The following is a 26,007-nucleotide window of genomic DNA, read 5'->3' as shown; positions in this document are numbered from 1 at the left end:
AAATCATATTTCTAAGTTTCAAAACAACATGAAAAGAACCATACATGTATAGAATAGATACAGGTATGTGCATGTAAAATTTTGAAGCTTAAACATGACCATTTATGATATTTTCGAAAATAAAAAAAAATCCGGGTGGTATACCAAGTTATGTATCTTGTAACTTAGACATGACGAGTTGTGGTCTTGTGATTTTACATAGTTAGTTCCTGCTCTCAAATTTTAGAAGAGTAGGTATCTACCATATACCAACATACTTGATTTGTTTGTAAATTTTGAAATCCCAAATACAATTTTCGGACTTTTTTTTAACTATGTGCCTGAGTCCAGACCATGATGCTCGACTAACAAATAGGAAGATAGATAAGTTAACATGCATGTCCTTATGTTACTCATCTTCTCTTAAATTGAAAACCTAAGAGGCAAGTGCTGATTCAGAGCCCTCGTTTTCCACATTAGGGGCTGGCCTCCCCCAAGTTGTTCCTACCTCCTACTGTCCTCCATTCACATGCATGGCGATGGTGAGACATGCCATGCTCCCCAAATCATCACAGCTACTGTACCTTGTGGTGTATATATATATTCTTCTCCTCTTTACACCTGTTGCACACACAGTACACTAACCAGCTCGATCTCAATTACACGGACTGCACTTCATCTGGCTCTGATCTCTCTACCTTCTGATCCTTCCTCCAAGCTGCTGACATGGTAGGCAGCAAGACGCACCACCACGCCTCCTCCTCCCTCCTGCCGGAGGAGCTCAACCTCCTGCACCACAAGGCAATGTGCTCCCCAGAAGGCGGTGGGGTCGTCGTCCATGGCGCCGGGGGCGGCCGAAGCGCGCTGGGTCAGTGGAAAGGCCGGCTGCTCGGCGCCCTCCGGCCCCGGCGCCCCCGCTGCGTCGTGTGCCTCCAGGTGCAGCGCGTCACCGGCATGCCCCCCGCGGCCGAGGGGCGCGGCGTGGTGGTCGGGTGGAGGAGCAAGGGCGGCGAGGGCGAGCACACGGCGCCGGCGCAGGTATCCCGGGACGGCGCGGCCGCGTTCAATGAGACGTTCCTGCACTACTTCAGCGCGGGCGGCGCCACGCTGCGGAGCTTCACTGTGTGGGCGGCGCTGGTGGCGGACACGGCGACCGGCGTGGCCGGGAGAGGGGACATCGGCGCGTTCCCCGTCGACCTCGCCGAGGCGGCCGCGGACGAGAGCAACAACCCGAGGTTCGGCGGCAAGGCGCTCAGCTTCCCGCTAGGCGGGGCGGCCGCCGGGGCGGTGCTCACCGTCAGCGTTTACTGCAGAGTGATGGAGGAGGAGGAGATGATGCATGGCGCCAACGGTACGTACCATGCACGTCGCTGATGCATGCATCTGCTAAACAGAATTCTAGATGCTCTCGTCGAGATCAGAGTAGTTAATCTTCTAATGACCTAGCTAGCTCTAGCCTCCATTTGAACAAGTAAACAAACCCTAGTAATCACCATTGGATGTGACTTGCATTAAGCTAGCTTCCCATGCGTGTGTATACGTGACAGGCCATCCGCGGGAGAGGAAGAACAAGGGCAAGAGCTCCTACGCCTCCTGCCTGCCGGACCTGAGCTGCCTCCGGAACAGGCCAGCCTCGGCGGCGATGGCGTCGTCAGGTTCTGCGCGGCGTGCGACGTCTCTCCGGTCTGACCGTGGAGGCTTCATTACGATCGAGAACTCGGTGGCTGAGATGGAGAGCGGCGCCGACGACGGCGCGTTCGGCCGCTTAGAGGACGACGAGGAGGAAGGCGCGGGGTTCATCACGATGGAGAAGGGTAAGATCTCGTCGGGGTCACGGCGGGCGCTGCACCCGGACCACGAGGAGGAGGACGAGAAGCCATGCCTGTTCATGGAGCTGTCCGGAGAGGCGGCGGGGTTCGACGTGGAGGAGGTGGAGGACGAGTTCCTGGCGATGCTGGAGGACAAGTACTGGGCGGAGCTGGCACGGAGCAAGGAGATCGAGAAGGGGCTGAGCGTGAGCCTGGACGTCGGGCTTGACCTCGGCCTAAACCTGGACTCGCTCATCAGGGACGCCGAGATGGAGCTGGGCAGGGCGGAGCAGGCGTGGAAGAGCAAGGTCGGCGCCGCCATCGTCGAGGAGGAGGAGTACAAGGAGCTCGTCCGCCGGTGGAGCGCCAACGCCTCCAACTCCGGCTGCTCCTGGGGATTCGGCTTCGGCAGCCCCATCTGATCACCAGCGCCGCCAAGTCTAGCTCGCCGCCTCATTGGCACTGTTACATCGCTCATGTAACGTGGGACAAGCCCGCGTGTAAGCCTAATTAAGTATACTACAGTAGTGTGTAAAATATAAATACCAAGGATTCCTGCAACATTTGGGATACAAGAACGTGATGAATCTTCAAGAATCGTTACTTCGCTTTGTTTCTGTTCTATCCATATGAACATGCACAGTGCAAAATCTATACCTAGGCGCCCGTAGATTTTGCCTGAACTATTGATTAGGACTAAAGTAAAGCGATCACCAGCAGCTCTTGGCCGGATGGTACAGCCAAATGCGACCGTCCTAGTGGAATGGAATGTTCTCTAGTGGAGTGGAGTACGGTGTAATAGGGAATTGTGCAGAGCAGCATGAGAATATGGGGATCGGCGAACGGGGCAGATGGTCCCCTGGTTTCATGTTCCCTTTCACAGTAAATTACACACAAATTGCATCATCACAAGAGATGGAAGCACGGGCGCTCAGGCGAGTTCCAGTGCGGTTATTTTACATGGGATACTGCAAAATAAAATAAAAATGGTGGGGTATGATACGGTGTGGAATTATGTCATTGCCTCCTAACTAACATTATACAGGTGTTACATCATAGAAATTTCAAAAAGACCGAATCGGTTACCAGCAAAAAATATGAAAGCCAGCTGATAGTGATGAACCCTAAGCTAATGGGCTGGCTAAAGAAGATGGTTTGTGTACAGGTACAACAAAAAAAAAAGCAATCTACCTGGCCCTGGGCCCGCTGCCAAGAAATGCTTCGCAACGGCGCAAAGTTCATCCACTACTGAACTCCATCCGCGAGCTACTTTGTGATGGCGACATGATTTTCCAGATCCCATACCACAATCTTGCCATCCAATCCTGCGACCACGAGGCAGAAATGTCAAGAACACTGTTCAAAGCTCAAACACTTAACTGGAAGCAATGGGGGTGTCCGTTTTGTAGATTTCAAACCTGATGTGCTGAACCGCTTGATAATAGTCTCACTCCCTTTTCTCAAGGGTACGATGCACCTGAGGATATAGAGAAATGGTTAGCATATATCAGAGACGAGCGCTGCAAAATGGCAACAGTAGATGGAAGTAGGCATTCTACGTTATGCAGTTTTCATGAGCACCACCACGAGGCTTCGATGGTTCAACAGTATCACTGCTCCCTTGCCTCGATTGGCCATACAGCTTTCCCAGGGCTTCAGAGAGCTGAAACATATATTAGTGAGGTATTAGCTACAGCATTCTGTCAGCTACACATAGCTCTAGCTGTCAACGCTAAGAAACAATTGTTTCCTTCACACGGTCTCTATACCATTAGCATCTGCAAGACAGTAACTAGCAACATATAATTCAAAGAAAGCGTCAGTAACCTAACCAATTACTTCCATCATTAAGAAACGGCAGACTATCGAAGTCTGAAGAGTTCTTGGTGGTCATTCATTATTAGTTGAGTAAGGCCAGCTATCATGTGCAGAGTACCAGTTTCATTCAATTTACTGCTTCTTGTCAAAATCTAGTGAGGTTCATGCATATAAAACTAACTTTACGCGACCAAACACCATGTCAGAACATCTAACACTTATGCATGTGTAAAAACTTCTTCATTCAGGAAGCAGTTAACCCTACTTATGAAGATGCAGAGCTGAACAATCTCATGAACAAGGAATAACTAGCATCCACATTTGACAACATACAGCAAGGCATAATAAACATAAAGCATGTACTGGCATGGCAACATGAACTAATGTGGAGGACGAGGGGGGATTGGAGAGAAACCTGTGAGGCTTTTGAAGCTGATGGAGTAACTTTCCTTTCGTCCAAATATCTGACGAAACTCCTACAACAGACAAACATATACGTACATTTTGTTAAAAAAGTAAAGATCATGGGCTAAAGACTTGAATATAAAGCCGGAAAGTCAATAGTTACTAGCATACCATGTAATTTTAGCTATTGCCAGCAATAGAGAATTTTGCCAGCTTACGATGAGATTATATGAAGTAGCATCATTAAGGTGCCTCAAGATTAAATTAACATTTTACGTCATTTTTACAGGACGGAGTGACTCACTTCAAAGCACTTGCCAGAATGAAAAGAAAATGCAGATAGTTTAACAAGAGTTGATATGCACATTTTCTTACCAAAGTCCAGTCTCGTCTGCAGCAAAGATCAAAGGGTTGCAGTCAAACCCAACACCAATCGCCATTCTTTCGGACACAAAAAGAATCTGAAAGTTTGAAGAGCTTACACAATATTATGAAATTTCGAGATTAACACATGCAACTAAATACTAGCAAAAGAGAAAATGCTGACCCACATCACGGAGAGGCAGATCTCGCAGTGCCAAATTTTGAGCAGCCGGAGACGCTTCAACATCCTCGACGAAATAAATCATGGAACTGTGCCCTGACAATAACATAATACACATGAATTCAATGTCTGCATCCCACAAAATCTGAAAATATTTAGAAACTCTGCATGCATATATCAAGGGACAACAGTCCAACAAGAGAACCCCAATCCAGTTGGAGAAATGAAATGTAGAACTTGAAGAAGCCATTTGTCATCTCAACAGGGATCAAAATTATCAGGAGAAAAGCTGAACTATGGGAAGACTTAAAATAAATTCTTGCAAGTTCAACTACCACAAAAGATGGTGATAATACGTCAGTAAGAACGGAAAATAGACTGTACTGCTAAGTTCTAACATATTAGCCTCCTACAAGGACTGTACTTCTAACTCTTCTTTTTCAATGAAAAGAAACGCAAGGTCTTTTGAGTTTTCTCGAGAGAAAAATGGAAAACATATATTAAATATGATGACGATGAAAACCCTTTGAAGAGTTCAAGAACAGTTCTTAGCTTACTATGCATAGAAGAAACAGTTTTTGTTGAAAAGTAATGCAAATAAATGGTACTCTTAGAAATAAGAATCTAGGGGGGGTGGAAAACCTGCATAGGCCAATGTTTTTCCACTTGGTGACCACCTTACTCCAAATGCCCACGTAGTTGATAGATCAAGTTGAGCAATTTGCTGTGTCCAGATAGGAGAGCATATTAAAGCACAAACAACAGTTTGAACAAGAAAGAAAACTGATCAATAACAAACATGATGCCCATCATCTTGAAAATATTCTGAACCATAATCTGTCCGCAGGTTCTTAGCCTCCGAGAAATGAAAGATTTCAGGGCAAGGAATTCATAGATGAAACTATGCAACCATATTGGCTGGAAACTAACTTTGTGAATCAGCAAAGGAACTATAGTTTGCAATTCTTAGCCTTAGATAGGGTGGACTACTCCCTCCGGTTCATATTAGTTGTTGCTGATTTAGTACAAGGTTGTACTAAATCAGCGACTACTAATATGGAACAGAGGGAGTACAAAGTTAATAGATGTTATATGACTTGGTTGCTATTTGTGAAGGCCATAAATACTCAATTAAAGTCTATAAGGTGAATAGAGAAACTGGCAACAATTGCAAAGGAGCATGCTGCGAGATATTCATTACATGCCAAGAAACAGCAAACTATGAACTAATTGATCAATACGTAGCAAATACCTCGCCGAATTTCCAATCAGCAGAGGCGCTTCCTTGTGATCCCCTGATCAACAAGAGAGAGAAAAGTATGAGGCACCTAAAGCATCTGGAAATATCCTAATAGCTAGAAGAATGGCAAGGCTTTCAGCTCAAAAACTAAGAGTGACAAGGTCCACCTTGTATCGACGCCCTTGATGATAGTGGAGAATACTCTGCATTTACCATCAGTAGAAGTTGTTGCGAGATGTATCTGAAGGAACATGAAAGGAGACAAATCAATACTACAAACGATGGAACACGTATTGCGAGTATCACATATACATGGCAATATCACTTTATACAGAGATATAGAGCAACTAGAGTTCATCGAATCATCTTTATGGTTGCAATGGTCACAAATGCTAGATATTAGATACACCGTATATTAACTAGGGGCCAATAAATCAAGAAATTCATATCCCCTGTTTCCATGAAAACTTTCAATTATGCAAGATGGTGGAGGTGAATGCACGCACTGATGATTATATCTCCAATCTAAGTTGCATTACTCATATAGAGGGAGGCAAGGCGTATAATAATTTTTTTACTACTCCCAATCGATGAATAACATAACCATAATTAAATCAAACAATAAATAATTGCCCCTTATGTTTTACGCTACTGATGATTATGCTCACATTACTTCAAAGAGAGGCATAACACTGTGCTCACATTGTTTGGATGCCATGCAATACTAGTGACAGTAGATTCATGCTTCTTCCTAATAATCTTGCTGATCCACCTGTAGCACAAGACAGAATCAAAATGGTCCAACTTCAAAGAATGTGTATCGAGAAGGGCAAGTTGACTCCAATAATTGTATGAACAGAAGAAAGCAATCTTATCAACTTTAGGACACTAGGCATAACTAATGGAAAAAACAATTTAACATGAAAGTGGTACACAACTAACAGAAGTGGCAGCAAGCAATACCAGTTGTTCTCTTGTTCATAGTAGCAAATGCATACAGACTTAGCACCACTTCCCACAGCAAACTTATTTTCTGCAAACAATAGAAAGAAATTTAAAGGGCACAGAATTTCAAGCTTCATATGTTTCACTTGTAATTAGTAATTGGTTGCCAAGTAGTTAATGTGCTCCCTCAAAAAAAGAAGTTCCCGTGCAGCTATGTTCTACCATGGGAGCTAAGTGATCACAATCCAATCCACAAAGAAACAAAAGTCCTAAAGACAGATTGCGTGAAATAAACAGGAGGAAAATATCTACTTTGAGAACCATATAACTGAGCAGCAAAAGAGTTAGTACTGTTGTGGATGTATACAAGTATAAAGGCAGGTTATTACAAGAACCTTTTGGGCTCCATTGGACACATAAAGCTGCACGATTTAGCTTGAGAATAACAAGGGTAGGTACCCAGTCTTGTCCTTCTTGTGTCCAAACATATCTGCAGGTATGAACAGAAAACAAACGTATTTATATTGTTTTGGACTAAGAAACAAAATATATTCACTTGAGCATTAGAAAAGTATAAGGCTGAACGCTTACGAGTTTCGGTCATGTGAAACTGTCACAATTTTGTTTGTAGATTTACCCCAGTCTATTCCAGACACTATTTGGTCATGCTACAAGATATAAAAATTAAAACAAAGCAAGTTAATGTCCTGATTTAAATGAAATAATTTAATGAGAGGGAGGGTGTGCAATTGCAGATGACATGTCACTTGTCAGGAGAAAAACAGAAAAGTCACCTTTGAAAGAACATGAAGTTTCTCCCACTTGTCTGCGATGAACTTGTAAATGTGTACTTCGTTGTTATTTGGACAAAAGGCAATCACTGAAAGAAAGGAAAGGTTCCAGCCAAGTTAAAATACAAGCTGACAAGGCATGTGCATTTATAAAAATTGGAATGACAACAGTTGTGACATTTTTGCAGGGGAGAAATGTTACTACTCCCTTAGAATGACAAGACTTACTATGGATCGGAGGAAGCAGTAACTTTAGCAGGCAACGAATGAGGTTTTTTCATTACAAGAAGACTGTATTATCTACTGTATGTACTAGTAGTGTTTTTCACGATCAATTGAAGGGACAGCATATACCACGCAGCATCTAGCCAGGGGTAGAAATGTGTATTTCAAAACCATTTCCAGGACATAACCGCAAGAGCTCGTGCTAGGTAACAGGGTAACGGAACGGCAATATACATGCCCGTGCAATTGACAGAAGACAGAAATATGTTTGGTCAACTTATAGATTTTTCCTTGTAAAAAACCCAAACCCACATAATTATTCTCTCAACACGCAGGCAGAACCTGGCAACCTCAAACATGTGAAAGGGCTTCCAGCATGAGAAAATCTAAAGGGAGGCACCCACCTGGGCTGGGATTAATTCATCGATCCATCATTCATGGCACCTATACCATCCCAATGTAGAATCAGTGAATGCACGCACCCGCAACAAGGCATTCACCTGGCAGGCTGGCACCAACCGACAGCCCATACGAACCACGAAATGAAACCCTCGCCGTTCCGAATGAGGAACCGCGCAGCACGTGGAACGGAAAGGCAGCGGACCACTCTACAGGTTTTTCCTAGAAATGAACAGGTAATCGTCGAGGGGATGGACCGAAACCCTAGAAACCCGGCCTGAAATCCGACGCGTGCGGGCACCGATCGGACGGATTGGGGAGCGAATCCGAGGGGCGCGAGATCTAGAGCGCGGGGGAGAGGGCGAGGGGGAGGAAGGGGGCGTTACTGGAGTGGTCGGGGCTCCACGCGTGGCAGGTGATGCACTCGGCGAACTGGTGGATCGCCTGCGCTGCCATCGGGCGCGCGCCGGAGGAGGAGAGCCCCGCGGCGGCGGGGACGGGGACGGGGACGGGGAGAGGCGCGCGGAGGTGGGAGTTGTTCGTCAATGGAGGCTTGGTGGCGAAGGGAAGACGAGGCAGGTTGAGACCACTATACTACTAGTACTAGTCTAGCACTACGGTACAGGTACACCGACCGACCGGCCATCACTAGGATGGTGGTGCTGCTCTGCTAGTAGGATGGGCCAGCCGTCGATTTTGACAAAACTGACCTATTTCTGGTAAGAACGCACAAAATAACCTGTTCCACTCTTTTCACGAATTGACCCTTTTGCTTGGCTCCGCACCAGACGGAGCCAAACTCCATACCATAACGCCATTGTGGACGGCGTTATGCTACCACGACGCCGCTGCCGGTGGCGCTATGGCCACGCTGACGTGGCTTCCAGCGGCCGTGGTGGGACCCGCCAGTAGGAAGCTTGGCTCCGTCCCAGACGGCGTCGTGCTTTGTAGCATGGCTCCGCCCGCAATGGAGCCATGCCTGTTTGGCGGAAATAACCCTCGGGCCCGCATCTGCGCTGTCCTTATCTTCAAAACGTTTTCTTCCACCTCCTAAGCCCGACCCCCACCAGTGGTTCGTCTCTCTCTCACTTCCCCACCTAAGTTCTTCATCAAATCTCTCAGATCTGTGGCGTTTCTTGGTGGATTTCGACTCCCTTTAGGCCCAAGAGGTAATCTCTCCTATTCTCCCCCTTTTGGTCCAATTAATTTTGTGGATTTGGTGCTTTTTTTCTCAAGTAATGAAACCCTAGATCTTGCATAATGAAACTCTGGCCAATGGTTCTTGGTTTGATGACTATGAAACATTAGGTGTTCAAATTGGTGCTTAGGGTTAGGGTTATGAAAGGTCTTGATGCATTTGGATTGTTGTCATTTTTTTAGATGGCAAGAATTGTGAATGTTCATCATATGGACAAAGCGGCTTTTTTGAAAGGGAATGCCGAGTGTGTTGACCCAAAGGAGGTAGTTATGGTATTCACCACTAGTCCTACCTACGCCGAGGTTGTTGAAAGAATTCGATTCGATTTGAAGTGGATGGAGCCAAGTGATGCATGTGAATTGATTGGAAGGTATAATGCCGGGTTTGGACATCACAATCTGTTGAAGATAATGCCCGTTGACTCGGAGTTGAATTGGAGTGCATACAAGGAGATTGTGGAGGGTTCCCAAGATAAGTCTCTCGAGTTATTTGCCACAAGGAAGTTTGTTGCTCGGTTGAGCATCGACTTGAACCGGCATGCTTCCCCATGTGCTCGCGATGAGCCGTCTGAGCATCGTAGTGCCGATGTGTACGACACTCGAATGAGCCAACCTCCAATGAGCCCGGTTCGTAATGGGCTCCGTGAGAATATGAAGAGGAGGAAACGGAGGGTGGTGACTACGAGGGCGATGAAGCGGAGCATGGGCTCCGTGAGAATGAAGTCGGTGACGTGGAGGCAAATTGCATAGAGGAGGACATGGACCATGACCTCCCTTATTTGCGATCTCATGCATCAGACTCGGAGGATGAAGGGCCCGACGAAGATGTTGATGAGGATGGGCTAACGGTTAAAGAAGCCGCAGCTCACAAGAAGGTGGTGGGCCGTGCTCATCGCCCATCATTGTTCCGAGATCTTAGCCTTGCGAATAAGGCTATAGTTGATGGTGGTATTAGTAGAGTGCTTGAACCAAGGGTATCCGCTAAAAAGGATAGGAAACCCAAAAAGTATGGGATTAATCCCGGAGTGAAATTTCAAAGCTTGTTGGAATTTCAAATGTGGATCAAGGACTACGCGGTTAAGTACCATCGACCGTACAAGGTGGTTCACTCGGATGCTAAGGTGCGCTACACAGTCAAGTGTGAGGACAAAGGATGTTCGTGGGTTGTGCGTGCAAGACCATTCAGAGGAGGGCCACAATGGAGCATTGTAACTTGCCAATCTATGCATACATGCAGTGGCAAGGATATCCGTGATACCACAGTTGCGGATGATCACCGTCAATTGTCCTCCGCTTTCATTGCTTATAGAGTTGCCAATAACATAAGGTCACTCCCTACATATACAATTAAGGGGGTGATAGACTTGATAAATGAACTATTTGGTTACAAGGTGAAGTATGGGAAGGCGTGGAAGGCCAAGCAAGCGGCATTTAAGATTTTGTATGGTGATTGGGAAGAAGCATATAACCGCCTCCCTAGGTTGTTGGGAGCTATGGCGGCAAGAAACCCGGGAACATATCATGTGGTGGAGCCTCTTGGAACAAAGACTAGGACTATGAAAGGTGAAAGTGTCCGAGTATTTGGCCGTGCATTTTGGGCATTCGGGCCAAGCATAAGGGCATTCAAGCATTGCAGGCCGGTTATATCCATTGATGGCACATTTTTGACCGGGAGGTTCAAGGGCACAATGTTGGTTGCCATAGCTCATGACCCTGCGAACCAACTGTTGCCTTTGGCTTTTGCTTTGGTAACTGTGGAGAACAATGACAATTGGGAATGGTTCATGCACCTAGTGAGGACAAAGGTTATTGAACCGACCAGAGAGGTTTGCGTCATCTCAGATCGCCATCAAGGGATACTCAACGCAGTTGAGAAGGACATTCCAGGGTGCGCTCGTGTGCACCATCGATGGTGCTCCAGGCATTTCGTGTCCAACTTCTACAGAGCATGTGGGAACAAAGAGCTTGCAGACGATCTACAAGATTGTTGTTTCGCTTTCACCGCTCGACATTTTACTAAGTTGTACAACAGATTGTATGGTCTAACCAACGATGGGGGCAATGAGTTTCTCAGAAGGAACATGACAGAGAGGTCGAAGTGGGCACGAGCTTATGACTATGGTGGTATGAGGTACGGTGACATGACATCCAATATGGCCGAATGCTTCAATAGTGTTTTGAGAGGTGTCCGTCAATTGCTCGTGATAAAGAATAGCGGAATATACCTTTCAAAAGTTGAACGAGTATTTCCTAAATTATAGCGAGGAAACAAATAGGCAGATTCTAGGGTTTAACAAGCAAAAAAAGAAGTACAAGTATCCACCGGTGGTCGACAGTTGGATGGAGTACCAATCAAAGAAGTCAAGCACACAAACGTGTGAGTGCTTTGATAGTGAAGAATTGATCTATCAAGTTAATGAGCCAGGAGGAACCACGAGAGGAGGTGTACAACACGGTGGACTGTCATTCGAGGTTTGGCTGCGCAAAGGAACATGCTCGTGCCAGAGGCCAACATTGTACCATCTCCCTTGTTCACACTTGATAACGGCGGCATGCGTCCGTAAAGTGGGTCTTAATCATCCGGATACAGTACGGATGGAGGAGCACTCAATTGAAGCGATGAAGGCTACCTGGGCGGGGAGATTTCAACCGTATTTGGACCAGAGTCAATGGCCAGAGTATCATGGACTTGATCTTTGGCCCGATCCGGCTTTAAAGGTTGTCAAACGGGGTAGAACTCAAACAAAGCGTTTCCGGGGCGACATGGATGATTGGGCAGGTGGGTACCGAAGGCAATGGGGCAACCAACATTTTGCGGAGCCTCGTGACACGACCCGTTGTGGACAATGTAACGAGGAAGGACATAACAATAGAGGTTGTAGCCAAAGGAAGAGATCGAAGGGACACAATAATAAAGGTGATGGTGGTGGGCATGGTGGTGATGGTGGTGGGCATGGTGGTGATGGTGCTGGGCATGGTGGTGATGGTGGTGGGCATGGTGGTGATGGTGCTGGGCATGGTGGTGACGGTGGTGGGCATGGTGGTGATGGTGGTGGGCATGGTGGTGATGGTGCTGGGCATGGTGGTGGGCATGGTGGTGATGGTGCTGTGCATGGTGGTGATGGTGGCGGGCGACATCGTGCTCGTGGTAGTGGTAGTGGTAGGGGTAGGGGTAGGGGCATGTTTGGTTACCTAAGAGGCCCCACGCCGGGATCATAGATTATAGGTATGAAAATTATGTCGTCATTGATTAAACATTCTTACATTTTTGTACTAATGTAAATCTCTACAGTTTGTAGGTATGGCATCCGGAGGTTGGAGGAACTACGGGAAAAAAGCTCCAGTTGTAGAGAAGCCGAAGAACAAGTGGGAAGTACCGGAGATACCATCCTGGAAGCATCTGCAGTACAGAAAGCAATATGCGGAAGCAACAAGGAAGATCGAGGAGGAGAAGGCTGAGTGTCAGAGGGAGTGATGTCTACGTTCCCCCTCCTTTCCTGTAGATAGTGTTGGGCCTCCAAGAGCAGAGGTTTGTAGAACAGCAGCAAGTTTTCCCTTAAGTGGATCACCCAAGGTTTATCGAACTCAGGGAGGAAGAGGTCAAAGATATCCCTCTCATGCAACCCTGCAACCACAAAGCAAGAAGTCTCTTGTGTCCCCAACACACCTAATAGGTGCACTAGTTCGGCGAAGAGATAGTGAAATACAGGTGGTATGAATATATAGTAGCAAGAGTAACGGTGCCGTAAAATAGCTTGCTGGCGAGTAGTTGATGGTGGTAGTATTGCAGCAGTAGTAACACATTGAAACAAAGAAACAAGCAAAGAGTAACGCAGCAGTATTTAGGAACAAGGCCTAGGGATTAGACTTTCACTAGTGGACACTCTCAACATTGATCGCATAACAGAATAGATAAATGCATACTCTACACTCTTGTTGGATGATGAACACATTGCGTAGGATTACACGAACCCTCAATGCCGGAGTTAACAAGCTCCACAATTAATGTTCATATTTTAGTAACGTTATAGTGTAAGATAGATCAAAAGACTAAACCAAGTACTAACATAGCATGCACACTGTCACCTTCATGCATATGTAGGAGGAATAGATCACATCAATATTATCATAGCAATAGTTAACTTCGCAATCTACAAGAGATCATGATCATAGCATAAACCAAGTACTAACACGGTGCACACACTGTCACCTTTACACACGTGCAGGAGGAATAAAACTACTTTAATAACATTGCTAGAGTAGCACATAGATAAATTGTGATACAAATACATTGCAATCATAAAGAGATATAAATAAGCACCTCACTATGCCATTCATCAGTGAATAAGTATTCTGTGAAATATAGCCTAAGAGACCCACACGGTGCACACACTGTCACCTTTACACACGTGGGACAAGGAGTCTCCGGAGATCACATAAGTAAAACTCACTTGACTAGCATAATGACATCTAGATTACAAGCATCATCATATGAATCTCAATCATGTAAGGCAGCTCATGAGATTATTGTATTGAAGTACATAGGAGAGAGATGAACCACATAGCTACCGGTACAGCCCCGAGCCTCGATGGAGAACTACTCCCTCCTCATGGGAGCAGCAGCGGTGATGAAGATGGCGGTGGAGATGGCAGCGGTGTCGATGGAGAAGCCTTCCGGGGGCACTTCCCCGTTCCGGCAGCGTGCCGGAACAGAGACTCCTGTCCCCCCAGATCTTGGCTTCGCGATGGCGGCGGCTCTGGAAGGTTTCTGTGGGTTTCGTAGAACGCATCAGGGTTTTCGATCCAGGGGCTTTATATAGGCGAAGAGGCGGCGCAGGAGGGCTGAAGGGGTGGCCACACCATAGGGCGGCGCGGCCAGGGCCTGGGCCGCGCCGGCCTATGGTCTGGGCCCCCTGTGGGTCCACTCTGGCGACTCTCGGGTGTTCTGGATGCTTCCGGGCAAAATAGGAACCTGGGCGTTGATTTCGTCCAATTCCGAGAATATTTCTTTACTAGGATTTCTGAAACCAAAAACAGCAGAAAACAGGAACTGGCACTTCGGCATCTTGTTAATAGGTTAGTTCCAGAAAATGCACGAATATGACATAAAGTGTGCATAAAACATGTAGATAACATCAATAATGTGGCATGGAACATAAGAAATTATCGATACGTTGGAGACGTATCAGCATCCCCAAGCTTAGTTCTGCTCGTCCCGAGCAGGTAAAACGATAACAAAGATAATTTCTGAAGTGACATGCCATCATAATCTTGATCATACTATTTGTAAAGCATATGTAGTGAATGCAGCGATCAAAACAATGTATATGACATGAGTAAACAAGTGAATCATATAGCAAAGACTTTTCATAAATGGCACTTCAAGACAAGCATCAATAAGTCTTGCATAAAAGTTAACTCATAAAGCAATAATTCAAAGTAAAGGAATTGAAGCAACACAAAAGAAGATTAAGTTTCAGCGGTTGCTTTCAACTTATAACATGTATATCTCATGGATATTGTCAACATAGAGTAATATAACAAGTGCAATATGCAAATATGTAGGAATCAATGCACAGTTCACACAAGTGTTTGCTTCTTGAGGTGGAGAGAAATAGGTGAACTGACTCAACAATAAAGTAAAAGAATGGTCCTCATAGAGGAAAAGCATCGATTGCTATATTTGTGCTAGAGCTTTGATTTTGAAAACATGAAACAATTTTGTCAACGGTAGTAATAAAGCATATGTATCATGTAAATTATATCTTATAAGTTGCAAGCCTCGTGCATAATATACTAATAGTGCCCGCACCTTGTCCTAATTAGCTTGGATTACCGGATCATCACAATGCACATGTTTTAACCAAGTGTCACAAAGGGGTACCTCTATGCCGCCTGTACAAAGGTCTAAGGAGAAAGCTCGCATTTTGGATTTCTCGCTTTTTATTATTCTCAACTTAGACATCCATACCGGGACAACATAGACAACAGATAATGGACTCCTCTTTTATGCATAAGCATGTAACAACAATTAATAATTTTCTCATTTGAGATTGAGGATATATGTCCAAAACTGAAACTTCCACCATGGATCATGGCTTTAGTTAGCGGCCCAATGTTCTTCTCTAACAATATGCATGCTTAACCATAAGGTGGTAGATCGCTCTTACTTCAGACAAGACGAACATGCATAGCAACTCACATGATATTCAACAAAGAATAGTTGATGGCGTCCCCAGAAACATGGTTATCGCACAACAAGCAACTTAATAAGAGATAAAGTGCATAAGTACATATTCAATACCACAATAGTTTTTAAGCTATTTGTCCCATGAGCTATATATTGTAAAGGTGAATGATGGAATTTTAAAGGTAGCACTCAAGCAATTTACTTTGGAATGGCGGAAAATACCATGTAGTAGGTAGGTATGGTGGACACAATGGCATAGTGGTTGGCTCAAGTATTTTGGATGCATGAGAAGTATTCCCTCTCGATACAAGGTTTAGGCTAGCAAGGTTATTTGAAACAAACACAAGGATGAACCGGTGCAGCAAAACTCACATAAAAGACATATTCAAAACATTCTAAGACTCTACACCGTCTTCCTTGTTGTTCAAACTCAATACTAGAAATTATCTAGACCTTAGAGAAACCAAATATGCAAACCAAATTTTAGCATGCTCTATGTATTTCTTCATTAGTAGGTGCAAAGTATATGATGCAAGAGCTTAATCATGAGCACAACAATTGCCAAGTATCACATTACCCAAGACATTTTATAGCAATTACTACATGTATCATTTTCCAATTCCAACCATATAACAATTTAACGAAGAAGAAACTTCGCCATGAATACTATGAGTAGAAACTAAGGACATACTTGTCCATATGCTACAGCGGAGCGTGTCTCTCTCCCATAAAGTGAATGCTAGGATCCATTTTATTCAAACACAAACAAAAACAAAAACAAACAGACGCTCCAAGTAAAGTACATAAGATGTGACGGAATAAAAATATAGTTTCAGGGGAGGAACCTGATAATGTTGTCGATGAAGAAGGGGATGCCTTGGGCATCCCCAAGCTTAGACGCTTGAGTCTTCTTGAAATATGCAGGGATGAACCACCGGGGCATCCCCAAGCTTAGACTTTTCACTCTTCTTGATCATAGTATATCATCCTCCTCTCTTGACCCTTGAAAACTTCCTTCACACCAAACTCGAAACAAACTCATTAGAGGGTTAGTGCATAATCAAAAACTCACATGTTCAGAGGTGACACAATCATTCTTAACACTTCTGGACATTGCCTAAAGCTACTGGAAGGTAATGGAACAAAGAAATCCACCCAACACAGCGAAAGAAGCAATGCGAAATAAAAGGCAGAATCTATCAAAACAGAACAGTCCGTAAAGATGAATTTTAAAATGGCACCAGACTTGCTCAGATGAAAATGCTCAAATTGAATGAAAGTTGCGTACATATCTGAGGATCACTCACGTAAATTGGCATAATTTTCTGAGTTACCTACAGAGAATTAGGCCCAGATTCGTGACAGCAAGAAAACAGTTTCTGCGCAGTAATCCAAATCTAGTATTGACTTTACTATCAAAGACTTTACTTGGCACAACAAAACACAAAACTAAGATAAGGAGAGGTTGCTACAGTAGTAAACAACTTCCAAGACACAAATATAAAACAAAGTACTGTAGCAAAATAACACATGGGTTATCTCCCAAGAAGTTCTTTCTTTATAGCCATTAAGATGGGCTCAGAAGTTTTAATGATGCACTCGCAAGAAATAATATTTGAAGCAAAAGAGAGCATCAAGAGGCAAATTCAAAACACATTTAAGTCTAACATGCTTCCTATGCATAGGAATCTTGTAAATAAACAAGTTCATGAAAAGCAAAGTAACAAGCATAGGAAGATAAAACAAGTATAGCTTCACAAATTTCAGCACATAGAGAGGTGTTTTAGTAACATGAAAATTTCTACAACCATATTTTCCTCTCTCATAATAACTTTCAGTAGTATCATGAGCAAACTCAACAATATAACCATCACATAAAGCATTCTTATCATGAGTCTCATGCATAAAATTATTACTACTCCCAACATAAGCATAATCAATTTTATTAGTTGTAGTGGGAGCAAATTCAACAAAGTAGCTATCATATATAGGAGGTATATTGTAATCATAATCAAATTTATCCTCCATAACAGGTGGTACCAAAAGACTACTATCATTATAATCATCATATATGGGAGGCAAAGTATCATCAAAGAAAATTTTCTCCTCAATGCTTGGGGGACTAAAAAGATCATGAAAACCAGCTTCCCCAAGCTTAGAACTTTCTATATCATTATCAACAATGGTGTTCAAAGCGTTCATACTAATATTACTACCAGCATGCAAATAAGATTCCATAGGTTTTTTAATTTTCGCATCAAACAATCCATGTTTTAAATCAGGAAATAGAAATAGAAGCTCATTCTTGTCCATTATGCCAAACTAGTGTAAACAAGAAACAAAAAGTTGCAATTGCAGGATCTAAAGGAAATAGCTTCGAGTACTTACGGCGCCGGGAAATAGCTTAGTAGCCGAGATACGGAGTGTGAGTACCTTTTACCTTTCCTCCCCGGCAACGGCGACTTTCACTAGTGGACACTCTCAACATTGATCACATAACAGAATAGATAAATGCATACTCTACACTCTTGTTGGATGATGAACACATTGCGTACTCAATGCCGGAGTTAACAAGCTCCACAATTAATGTTCATATTTTAGTAACCTTATAGTGTAAGATAGATCAAAAGACTAAACCAAGTACTAACATAGCATGCACACTGTCACCTTCATGCATATGTAGGAGGAATAGATCACATCAATATTATCATAGCAATAGTTAACTTCGCAATCTACAAGAGATCATGATCATAGCATAAACCAAGTACTAACACGGTGCACACACTGTCACCTTTACACACGTGCAGGAGGAATAAAACTACTTTAATAACATTGCTAGAGTAGCACATAGATAAATTGTGATACAAATACATTGCAATCATAAAGAGATATAAATAAGCACCTCACTATGCCATTCATCAGTGAATAAGTATTCTGTGAAATATAGCCTAAGAGACCCACACAGTGCACACACTGTCACCTTTACACACGTGGGACAAGGAGTCTCCGGAGATCACATAAGTAAAACTCACTTGACTAGCATAATGACATCTAGATTACAAGCATCATCATATGAATCTCAATCATGTAAGGCAGCTCATGAGATTATTGTATTGAAGTACATAGGAGAGAGATGAACCACATAGCTACCGGTACAGCCCCGAGCCTCGATGGAGAACTACTCCCTCCTCATGGGAGCAGCAGCGGTGATGAAGATGGCGGTGGAGATGGCAGCGGTGTCGATGGAGAAGCCTTCCGGGGGCACTTCCCCGTTCCGGCAGCGTGCCGGAACAGAGACTCCTGTCCCCCCGATCTTGGCTTCGCGATGGCGGCGGCTCTGGAAGGTTTCTGTGGGTTTCGTCGAACGCATCAGGGTTTTCGATCCAGGGGCTTTATATAGGCGAAGAGGCGGCGCAGGAGGGCTGAAGGGGTGGCCACACCATAGGGCGGCGCGGCCAGGGCCTGGGCCGCGCCAGCCTATGGTCTGGGCCCCCTGTGGGTCCACTCTGGCGACTCTCGGGTGTTCTGGATGCTTCCGGGCAAAATAGGAACCTGGGCGTTGATTTCGTCCAATTCCGAGAATATTTCGTTACTAGGATTTCTGAAACCAAAAACAGCAGAAAACATGAACTGGCACTTCGGCATCTTGTTAATAGGTTAGTTCCAGAAAATGCACGAATATGACATAAAGTGTGCATAAAACATGTAGATAACATCAATAATGTGGCATGGAACATAAGAAATTATCGATACGTTGGAGACGTATCAGGGAGCGCGAAAGAATTAAAAGGGAGGAAGATCACAAGGTTTTCAAGAAGATGATGGATGATTACTGATACGTCTCCGACGTATCGATAATTTCTTATGTTCTATGCCACATTATTGATGTTATCTACATGTTTTATGCACACTTTATGTCATATTCGTGCATTTTCTGGAACTAACCTATTAACAAGATGCCGAAGTGCCGCTTGCTGTTTTCGCTGTTTTTGGTTTCAGAAATCCTAGTAACGAAATATTCTCTAATTGGACGAAATCAACGCCCAGGTGGTCCTATTTTGCCACGAAGCTTCCAGAAGACCGAAGAGGAGACGAAGTGGGGCCACGAGGGGCCACACCATAGGGCGGCGCGGCCTGTGCCCCGGCCGCGCCGACCTAGGGTGTGGGGCCCTCGTGCCCCCTCCCGACTTGCCCTTCCGCCTACTTAAAGCCTCCGTCGCGAAACCCCAAAGACCGAGAGCCACGATACGGAAAACCCACCGAGACGCCGCCGCCGCCGATCCCATCTCGGGGATCCAGGAGATCGCCTCCGGCACCCTGCCGGAGAGGGGATTCATCTCCCGGAGGACTCTACGCCGCCATGGTCGCCTCCGGAGTGATGTGTGAGTAGTCTACCCCTGGACTATGGGTCCATAGCAGTAGCTAGATGGTTGTCTTCTCCCCATTGTGCTATCATTGTCGGATCTTGTGAGCTGCCTAACATGATCAAGATCATCTATCTGTAATTCTATATGTTGCGTTTGTTGGGATCCGATGAATAGAGAATACTTGTTATGTTGATTATCAAAGTTATGTCTATGTGTTGTTTATGATCTTGCATGCTCTCCGTTACTAGTAGATGCTCTGGCCAAGTAGATGCTTGTAACTCCAAGAGGGAGTATTTATGCTCGATAGTGGGTTCATGCCTCCATTGATATCTGGGACAGTGACAGAAAGTTCTAAGGTTGTGGATGTGCTGTTGCCACTAGGGATAAAACATTAGTGCTATGTTCAAGGATGTAGTTACTAGTTACATTACGCGCAATACTTAATGCAATTGTCTGTTGTTAGCAACTTTATACTGGAGGGGGTTCGGATGATAACCTGAAGGTGGACTTTTTAGGCATAGATGCAGTTGGATGGCGGTCTATGTACTTTGTCGTAATGCCCAATTAAATCTCACTATACTCATCATAATATGTATGTGCATGGTCATGCCCTCTTTATTTGTCAATTGCCCAACTGTAATTTGTTCACCCAACATGCTGTTTATCTTATGGGAGAGACACCTCTAGTGAACTGTGGACCCCGGTCCAATTCTCTATACTAAAATACAATCTACTGCAATACTGTTCTACTGTTTTCTGCAAACAATCATCTTCCACACAATACGGTTAATCCTTTGTTACAGCAAGCCGGTGAGATTGACAACCTCACTGTTTCGTTGGGGCAAAGTACTTTGGTTGTGTTGTGCAGGTTCCACATTGGCGTCGGAATCTCTGGTGTTGCGCCGCACTACATCCCGCCGCCATCAACCTTCAACATGCTTCTTGACTCCTACTGGTTCGATTAAACCTTGGTTTCTTACTGAGGGAAACTTGCCGCTATGCGCATCACTCCTTCCTCTTGGGGTTCCCAACGGACGTGTCAACCACACGCATCAAGCAAATTTCTGGCGCCGTTGCTGGGGAGATCAAGACACGCTGCAAGGGGAGTCCACTTCTCAATCTCTTTAGTTTTTTTTTGTCTTGCTTAGTTTTATTTACTACTTTGTTTGCTGCACTAAATCAAAATACAAAAAAATTAGTTGCTAGTTTTACTTTATTTGCTATCTTGTTTGCTATATCAAAAACACAAAAAAATTAGTTACTTGCATTTACTTTACCTAGTTTTCTTTATTTACTATTGCTAAAATGGCTACCGCTGAAAATACTAAGTTGTGTGACTTCACAACCACAAATAATAATGATTTCTTATGCACACCTATTGCTCCACCTGCTACTACAGCAGAATTCTTTGAAATTAAACCTGCTTTACTGAATCTTGTTATGCGAGAGCAATTTTCTGGTGTTAGTTCTGATGATGCTGCTGCCCATCTTAATAATTTTGTTGAATTGTGTGAAATGCAAAAATATAAAGATGTAGATGGTGACATTATAAAATTAAAATTGTTCCCTTTCTCATTAAGAGGAAGAGCTAAAGATTGGTTGCTATCTCTGCCTAAGAATAGTATTGATTCATGGACTAAATGCAAGGATGCTTTTATTGGTAGATATTATCCCCCTGCTAAAATTATATCTTTGAGGAGTAGCATATTGAATTTTAAACAATTAGATACTGAGCATGTTGCACAAGCATAGGAAAGAATGAAATCTCTGGTTAAAAATTGCCCAACCCATGGACTGACTACTTAGATGATCATCCAAACCTTCTATGTAGGACTAAATTTTTCTTCGCGGAATTTATTGGATTCAGCTGCTGGAGGTACCTTTATGTCCATCACTCTTGGTGAAGCAACAAAGCTTCTTGATAATATGATGATCAACTACTCTGAATGGCACACGGAAAGAGCTCCACAAGGTAAGAAGGTAAATTCTGTCGAAGAAACCTCTTCTTTGAGTGATAAGATTGATGCTATTATGTCTATGCTTGTGAATGATAGGACTAATATTGATCCTAATAATGTTCCGTTAGCTTCATTGATTGCACAAGAAGAACATGTTGATGTAAACTTCATTAAAAATAATAATTTCAACAACAATGCTTACTGGAACAATTCTAGTAATAACTATAGGCCATATCCTTATAATAATGGCAACGGCTATGGTAATTCTTATGGGAATTCTTACAACAATAATAGGAGTTCACCCCCTGGACTTGAAGCCATGCTTAAAGAATTTATTAGTACACAAACTGCTTTTAACAAATCTGTTGAAGAAAAGCTTGGGAAAATTGATATACTTGCTTCTAAAGTCGATAGTCTTGCTGCTGATGTTGATCTTTTGAAATTGAAAGTTATGCCTAATGAAAATCATCATAATAAAATTGTTACTACAGCAAATGCCATTCAAGTTAGAATTAATGAGAATATAAGATTAATGGCTGAATTGCGTGCTAGGTGGGATAGAGAAGAAAATGAAAAACTAGCTAAAGAGAAGAATGTAGCTAAAGTTTGGACTATTACCACCACTAGTAATGCTAATGCTACACATGTTGCTGCACCTCCTACTAATAATAATAAAAGAATTGGTGTTAGCAATGTTTCCACTTCTAATGCAAAGCGAGAAACTGCCTCGAAACCGCTAAAACTCGAAATCGCCTGTGATAAAACTGCTGAAATTTTTTCCAACATTGGGGATGATGATCCCATTGCTTTAGATTATAATGGTTTGAATTTTGATGATTGCCACATCTCTGAAGTTATAAATTTCTTGCAAAAACTTGCTAAAAGTCCTAATGCTAGTGCTATAAATTTGGCTTTCACGCAACATATTACAAATGCTCTCATAAAAGCTAGAGAAGAGAAACTAGAGCGCGAAGCCTCTATTCCTAGAAAGCTAGAGGATGGTTGGGAGCCCATCATTAAGATGAAGGTTAAAGATTTTGATTGTAATGCTTTATGTGATCTTGGTGCAAGTATTTCTGTTATGCCTAAGAAAATTTATAATATGCTTGACTTGCCACCGCTGAAAAATTGTTATTTGGATGTTAATCTTGCTGATCATTCTACAAAGAAACCTTTGGGGAAAGTTGATAATGTTTGCATTACCGTTAATAATAACCTTATCCCCGTTGATTTTATTGTCTTGGATATTGAATGCAATGCATCTTGTCCCATTATATTGGGAAGACCTTTTCTTCGAACCGTTGGTGCTACTATTGATATGAAGGAAGGTAATATTAAATATCAATTTCCTCTCAAGAAAGGTATGGAACACTTCCCTAGAAAGAGAATGAAGTTACCTTTTGATTCTATTATGAGAACAAATTATGATGTTGACACTCCATCTCTTGATAATACTTGATGCACACTTTCTGCGCCTAGCTGAAAGGCGTTAAAGAAAAGCGCTTATGGGAGACAACCCATGTTTTTACCTACAGTACTTTGTTTTTATTTTGTGTCTTGGAAGTTGTTTACTACTGTAGCAACCTCTCCTTATCTTAGTTTAGTGTTTTGTTGTGCCAAGTAAAGTCGTTGATAGAAAAGTTCATACTAGATTTGGATTACTGCGCAGTTTCAGATTTCTTTGCTGTCACGAATTTCGACCTGCCTCCCTGTAGGTAGCTCAGAAAATTATGCCAATTTACGTGCGTGATCCTCAGATATGTACGCAACTTTCATTCAATTTGAGCATTTTTATTTGAGCAAGTCTGGTGCCCCGATAAAATTCGTCAATACGAACTGTTCTGTTTTGACAGATTCTGCCTTTTATTTCGCATTGCCTCTTTTGCTATGTTGGATGAATTTCTTTGATCCATTAATGTCCAGTAGCTTTATGCAATGTCCAAAAGTGTTAAGAATGATTGTGTCACCTCTGAACATGTTAATTTTTATTGTCGCTAACCCTCTAATGAGTTGTTCTAAGTTTGGTGTGGAGGAAGTTTTCAAGGATCAAGAGAGGAGTATGATGCAACATGATCAAGGAGAGTGAAAGCTCTAAGCTTGGGGATGCCCCGGTGGTTCACCCCTGCATATTCTAAGAAGACTCAAGCGTCTAAGCTTGGGGATGCCCAAGGCATCCCCTTCTTCATCGATAACATTATCAGGTTCCTCCCCTGAAACTATATTTTTATTCCATCACATCTTATGTGCTTTGCTTGGAGCGTCGGTTTGTTTTTGTTTTTTGTTTTGTTTGAATAAAATAGATCCTAGCATTCACTTTATGGGAGAGAGACACGCTCCGCTGTAGCATATGGACAAGTATGTCCTTAGTTTCTACTCATAGTATTCATGGCGAAGTTTCTTCTTCGTTAAATTGTTATATGGTTGGAATTGGAAAATGATACATGTAGTAACTGCTATAAATGTCTTGGGTAATGTGATACTTGGCAATTGTTGTGCTCATGTTTAAGCTCTTGCATCATATGCTTTGCACCCATTAATGAAGAAATACATAGAGCATGCTAAAATTTGGTTTGCATAATTGGTCTCTCTAAGGTCTAGATAATTTCTAGTATTGAGTTTGAACAACAAGGAAGATGGTGTAGAGTCTTATAATGTTTACAATATGTCTTTTATGTGAGTTTTGCTGCACCGGTTCATCCTTGTGTTTGTTTCAAATAACCTTGCTAGCCTAAACCTTGTATCGAGAGGGAATACTTCTCATGCATCCAAAATACTTGAGCCAACCACTATGCCATTTGTGTCCACCATACCTACCTACTACATGGTATTTCTCCGCCATTCCAAAGTAAATTGCTTGAGTGCTACCTTTAAAATTCCATTCTTCACCTTTGCAATATATAGCTCATGGGACAAATAGCTTAAAAACTATTGTGGTATTGAATATGTACTTATGCACTTTATCTCTTATTAAGTTGCTTGTTGTGCGATAACCATGTTTCTGGGGACGCCATCAACTACTCTTTGTTGAATTTCATGTGAGTTGCTATGCATGTTCGTCTTGTCTGAAGTAAGAGAGATCTACCACCTTATGGTTAAGCATGCATATTGTTAGAGAAGAACATTGGGCCGCTAACTAAAGCCATGATCCATGGTGGAAGTTTCAGTTTTGGACATATATCCTCAATCTCATATGAGAAAATTATTAATTGTTGTTACATGCTTATGCATAAAAGAGGAGTCCATTATCTGTTGTCTATGTTGTCCCGGTATGGATGTCTAAGTTGAGAATAATCAAAAGCGAGAAATCCAAAATGCGAGCTTTCTCCTTAGACCTTTGTACAAAGTGCATAGAGGTACCCCTTTGTGACACTTGGTTAAAACATGTGCATTGCGATGATCCGGTAGTCCAAGCTAATTAGGACAAGGTGCGGGCACTATTAGTATACTATGCATGAGGCTTGCAATTTGTAAGATATAATTTACATGATACATATGCTTTATTACTACCGTTGACAAAATTGTTTCATGTTTTCAAAATCAAAGCTCTAGCACAAATATAGCAATCGATGCTTTTCTACTTTCAATGTTGAGTCAGTTCACCTATTTCTCTCCACCTCAAGAAGCAAACACTTGTGTGAACTGTGCATTGATTCCTACATATTTGCTTATTGCACTTATTATATTACTCTATGTTGACAATATCCATGAGATATACATGTTACAAGTTGAAAGCAACCGCTGAAACTTAATCTTCCTTTGTGTTGCTTGATACGTCTCCGACGTATCGATAATTTCTTATGTTCCATGCCACATTATTGATGTTATCTACATGTTTTATGCACACTCTATATCATATTCATGCATTTTCTGGAACTAACCTATTAACAAGATGCCGAAGTGCCAGTTGCTGTTTTCTGCTGTTTTTGGTTTCAGAAATCCTAGTAAGGAGATATTCTCGGAATTGGACGAAATCAAAGCCGAGGGGCCTATTTTTCCACGAAGCTTCCAGAAGTCCGAAGATGAAACGAAGAGGGGCCACGGGGTGGCCAAACCCTAGGGCGGCGCGGCCCCACCCCTGGCCGCGCCGGCCTGTGGTTTGGGCCCCCCGTGCCGCCTCTTGACTTACCCTTCCGCCTACTTA

General features: G+C 43.2%; 2 protein-coding genes across 3 annotated transcripts in view; one reads left to right on the top strand and one right to left on the bottom strand.

Annotated features, from left to right (window-relative positions):
• The first annotated feature begins 619 nt into the window (after positions 1–619).
• On the top strand, positions 620–2,303 carry LOC127305348 (uncharacterized). Its single transcript, XM_051335759.2, has 2 exons — positions 620–1,330; positions 1,527–2,303. Exons 1-2 carry the CDS (start codon positions 706–708, stop codon positions 2,207–2,209), a joined length of 1,308 nt encoding a protein of 435 aa, XP_051191719.1. The 5' UTR covers positions 620–705; the 3' UTR covers positions 2,210–2,303.
• A 474-nt stretch (positions 2,304–2,777) lies between these two features.
• LOC127305349 (actin-related protein 2/3 complex subunit 1B) overlaps positions 2,778–26,007 on the bottom strand; it is a 36,670-nt gene continuing 13,440 nt past the window's right edge. Inside the window, exons 1-15 of one of the 2 annotated variants that reach the window (XM_051335760.2) lie at positions 8,541–8,771; positions 7,534–7,619; positions 7,331–7,407; positions 7,135–7,229; positions 6,758–6,827; positions 6,497–6,566; positions 5,962–6,035; positions 5,807–5,849; positions 5,197–5,278; positions 4,562–4,650; positions 4,386–4,471; positions 4,021–4,081; positions 3,347–3,450; positions 3,206–3,264; positions 2,778–3,112 (exon numbers count right to left, since the gene is read on the bottom strand). In XM_051335760.2, the coding sequence (XP_051191720.1) occupies positions 3,054–3,112; positions 3,206–3,264; positions 3,347–3,450; positions 4,021–4,081; positions 4,386–4,471; positions 4,562–4,650; positions 5,197–5,278; positions 5,807–5,849; positions 5,962–6,035; positions 6,497–6,566; positions 6,758–6,827; positions 7,135–7,229; positions 7,331–7,407; positions 7,534–7,619; positions 8,541–8,610 (1,125 nt within the window). In that variant the 5' untranslated portion in view covers positions 8,611–8,771 and the 3' untranslated portion in view covers positions 2,778–3,053. Of the gene's footprint in view, positions 3,113–3,205; positions 3,265–3,346; positions 3,451–4,020; positions 4,082–4,385; positions 4,472–4,561; positions 4,651–5,196; positions 5,279–5,806; positions 5,850–5,961; positions 6,036–6,496; positions 6,567–6,757; positions 6,828–7,134; positions 7,230–7,330; positions 7,408–7,533; positions 7,620–8,540; positions 8,772–26,007 lie in introns of those variants that run through there. The other variant, XM_051335761.2, reaches the window with a different exon arrangement.

Source organism: Lolium perenne, chromosome 6 (genome assembly GCF_019359855.2).
Source record: "Lolium perenne isolate Kyuss_39 chromosome 6, Kyuss_2.0, whole genome shotgun sequence".
Taxonomy (NCBI): Eukaryota; Viridiplantae; Streptophyta; class Magnoliopsida; order Poales; family Poaceae; genus Lolium; species Lolium perenne.
This window is presented reverse-complemented; position numbering and strand designations above follow the sequence as displayed.

What these genes read in the sequence shown, in the direction of transcription:
- LOC127305348 (XM_051335759.2), top strand. Translation starts at nt 706, where the DNA reads ATGGTAGGCAGCAAGACGCACCACCACGCCTCCTCCTCCCTCCTGCCG. An exon ending in GATGATGCATGGCGCCAACG is followed by an intron (nt 1,331 to 1,526) that starts GTACGTACCATG and finishes TATACGTGACAG; the next exon opens with GCCATCCGCGGGAGAGGAAG.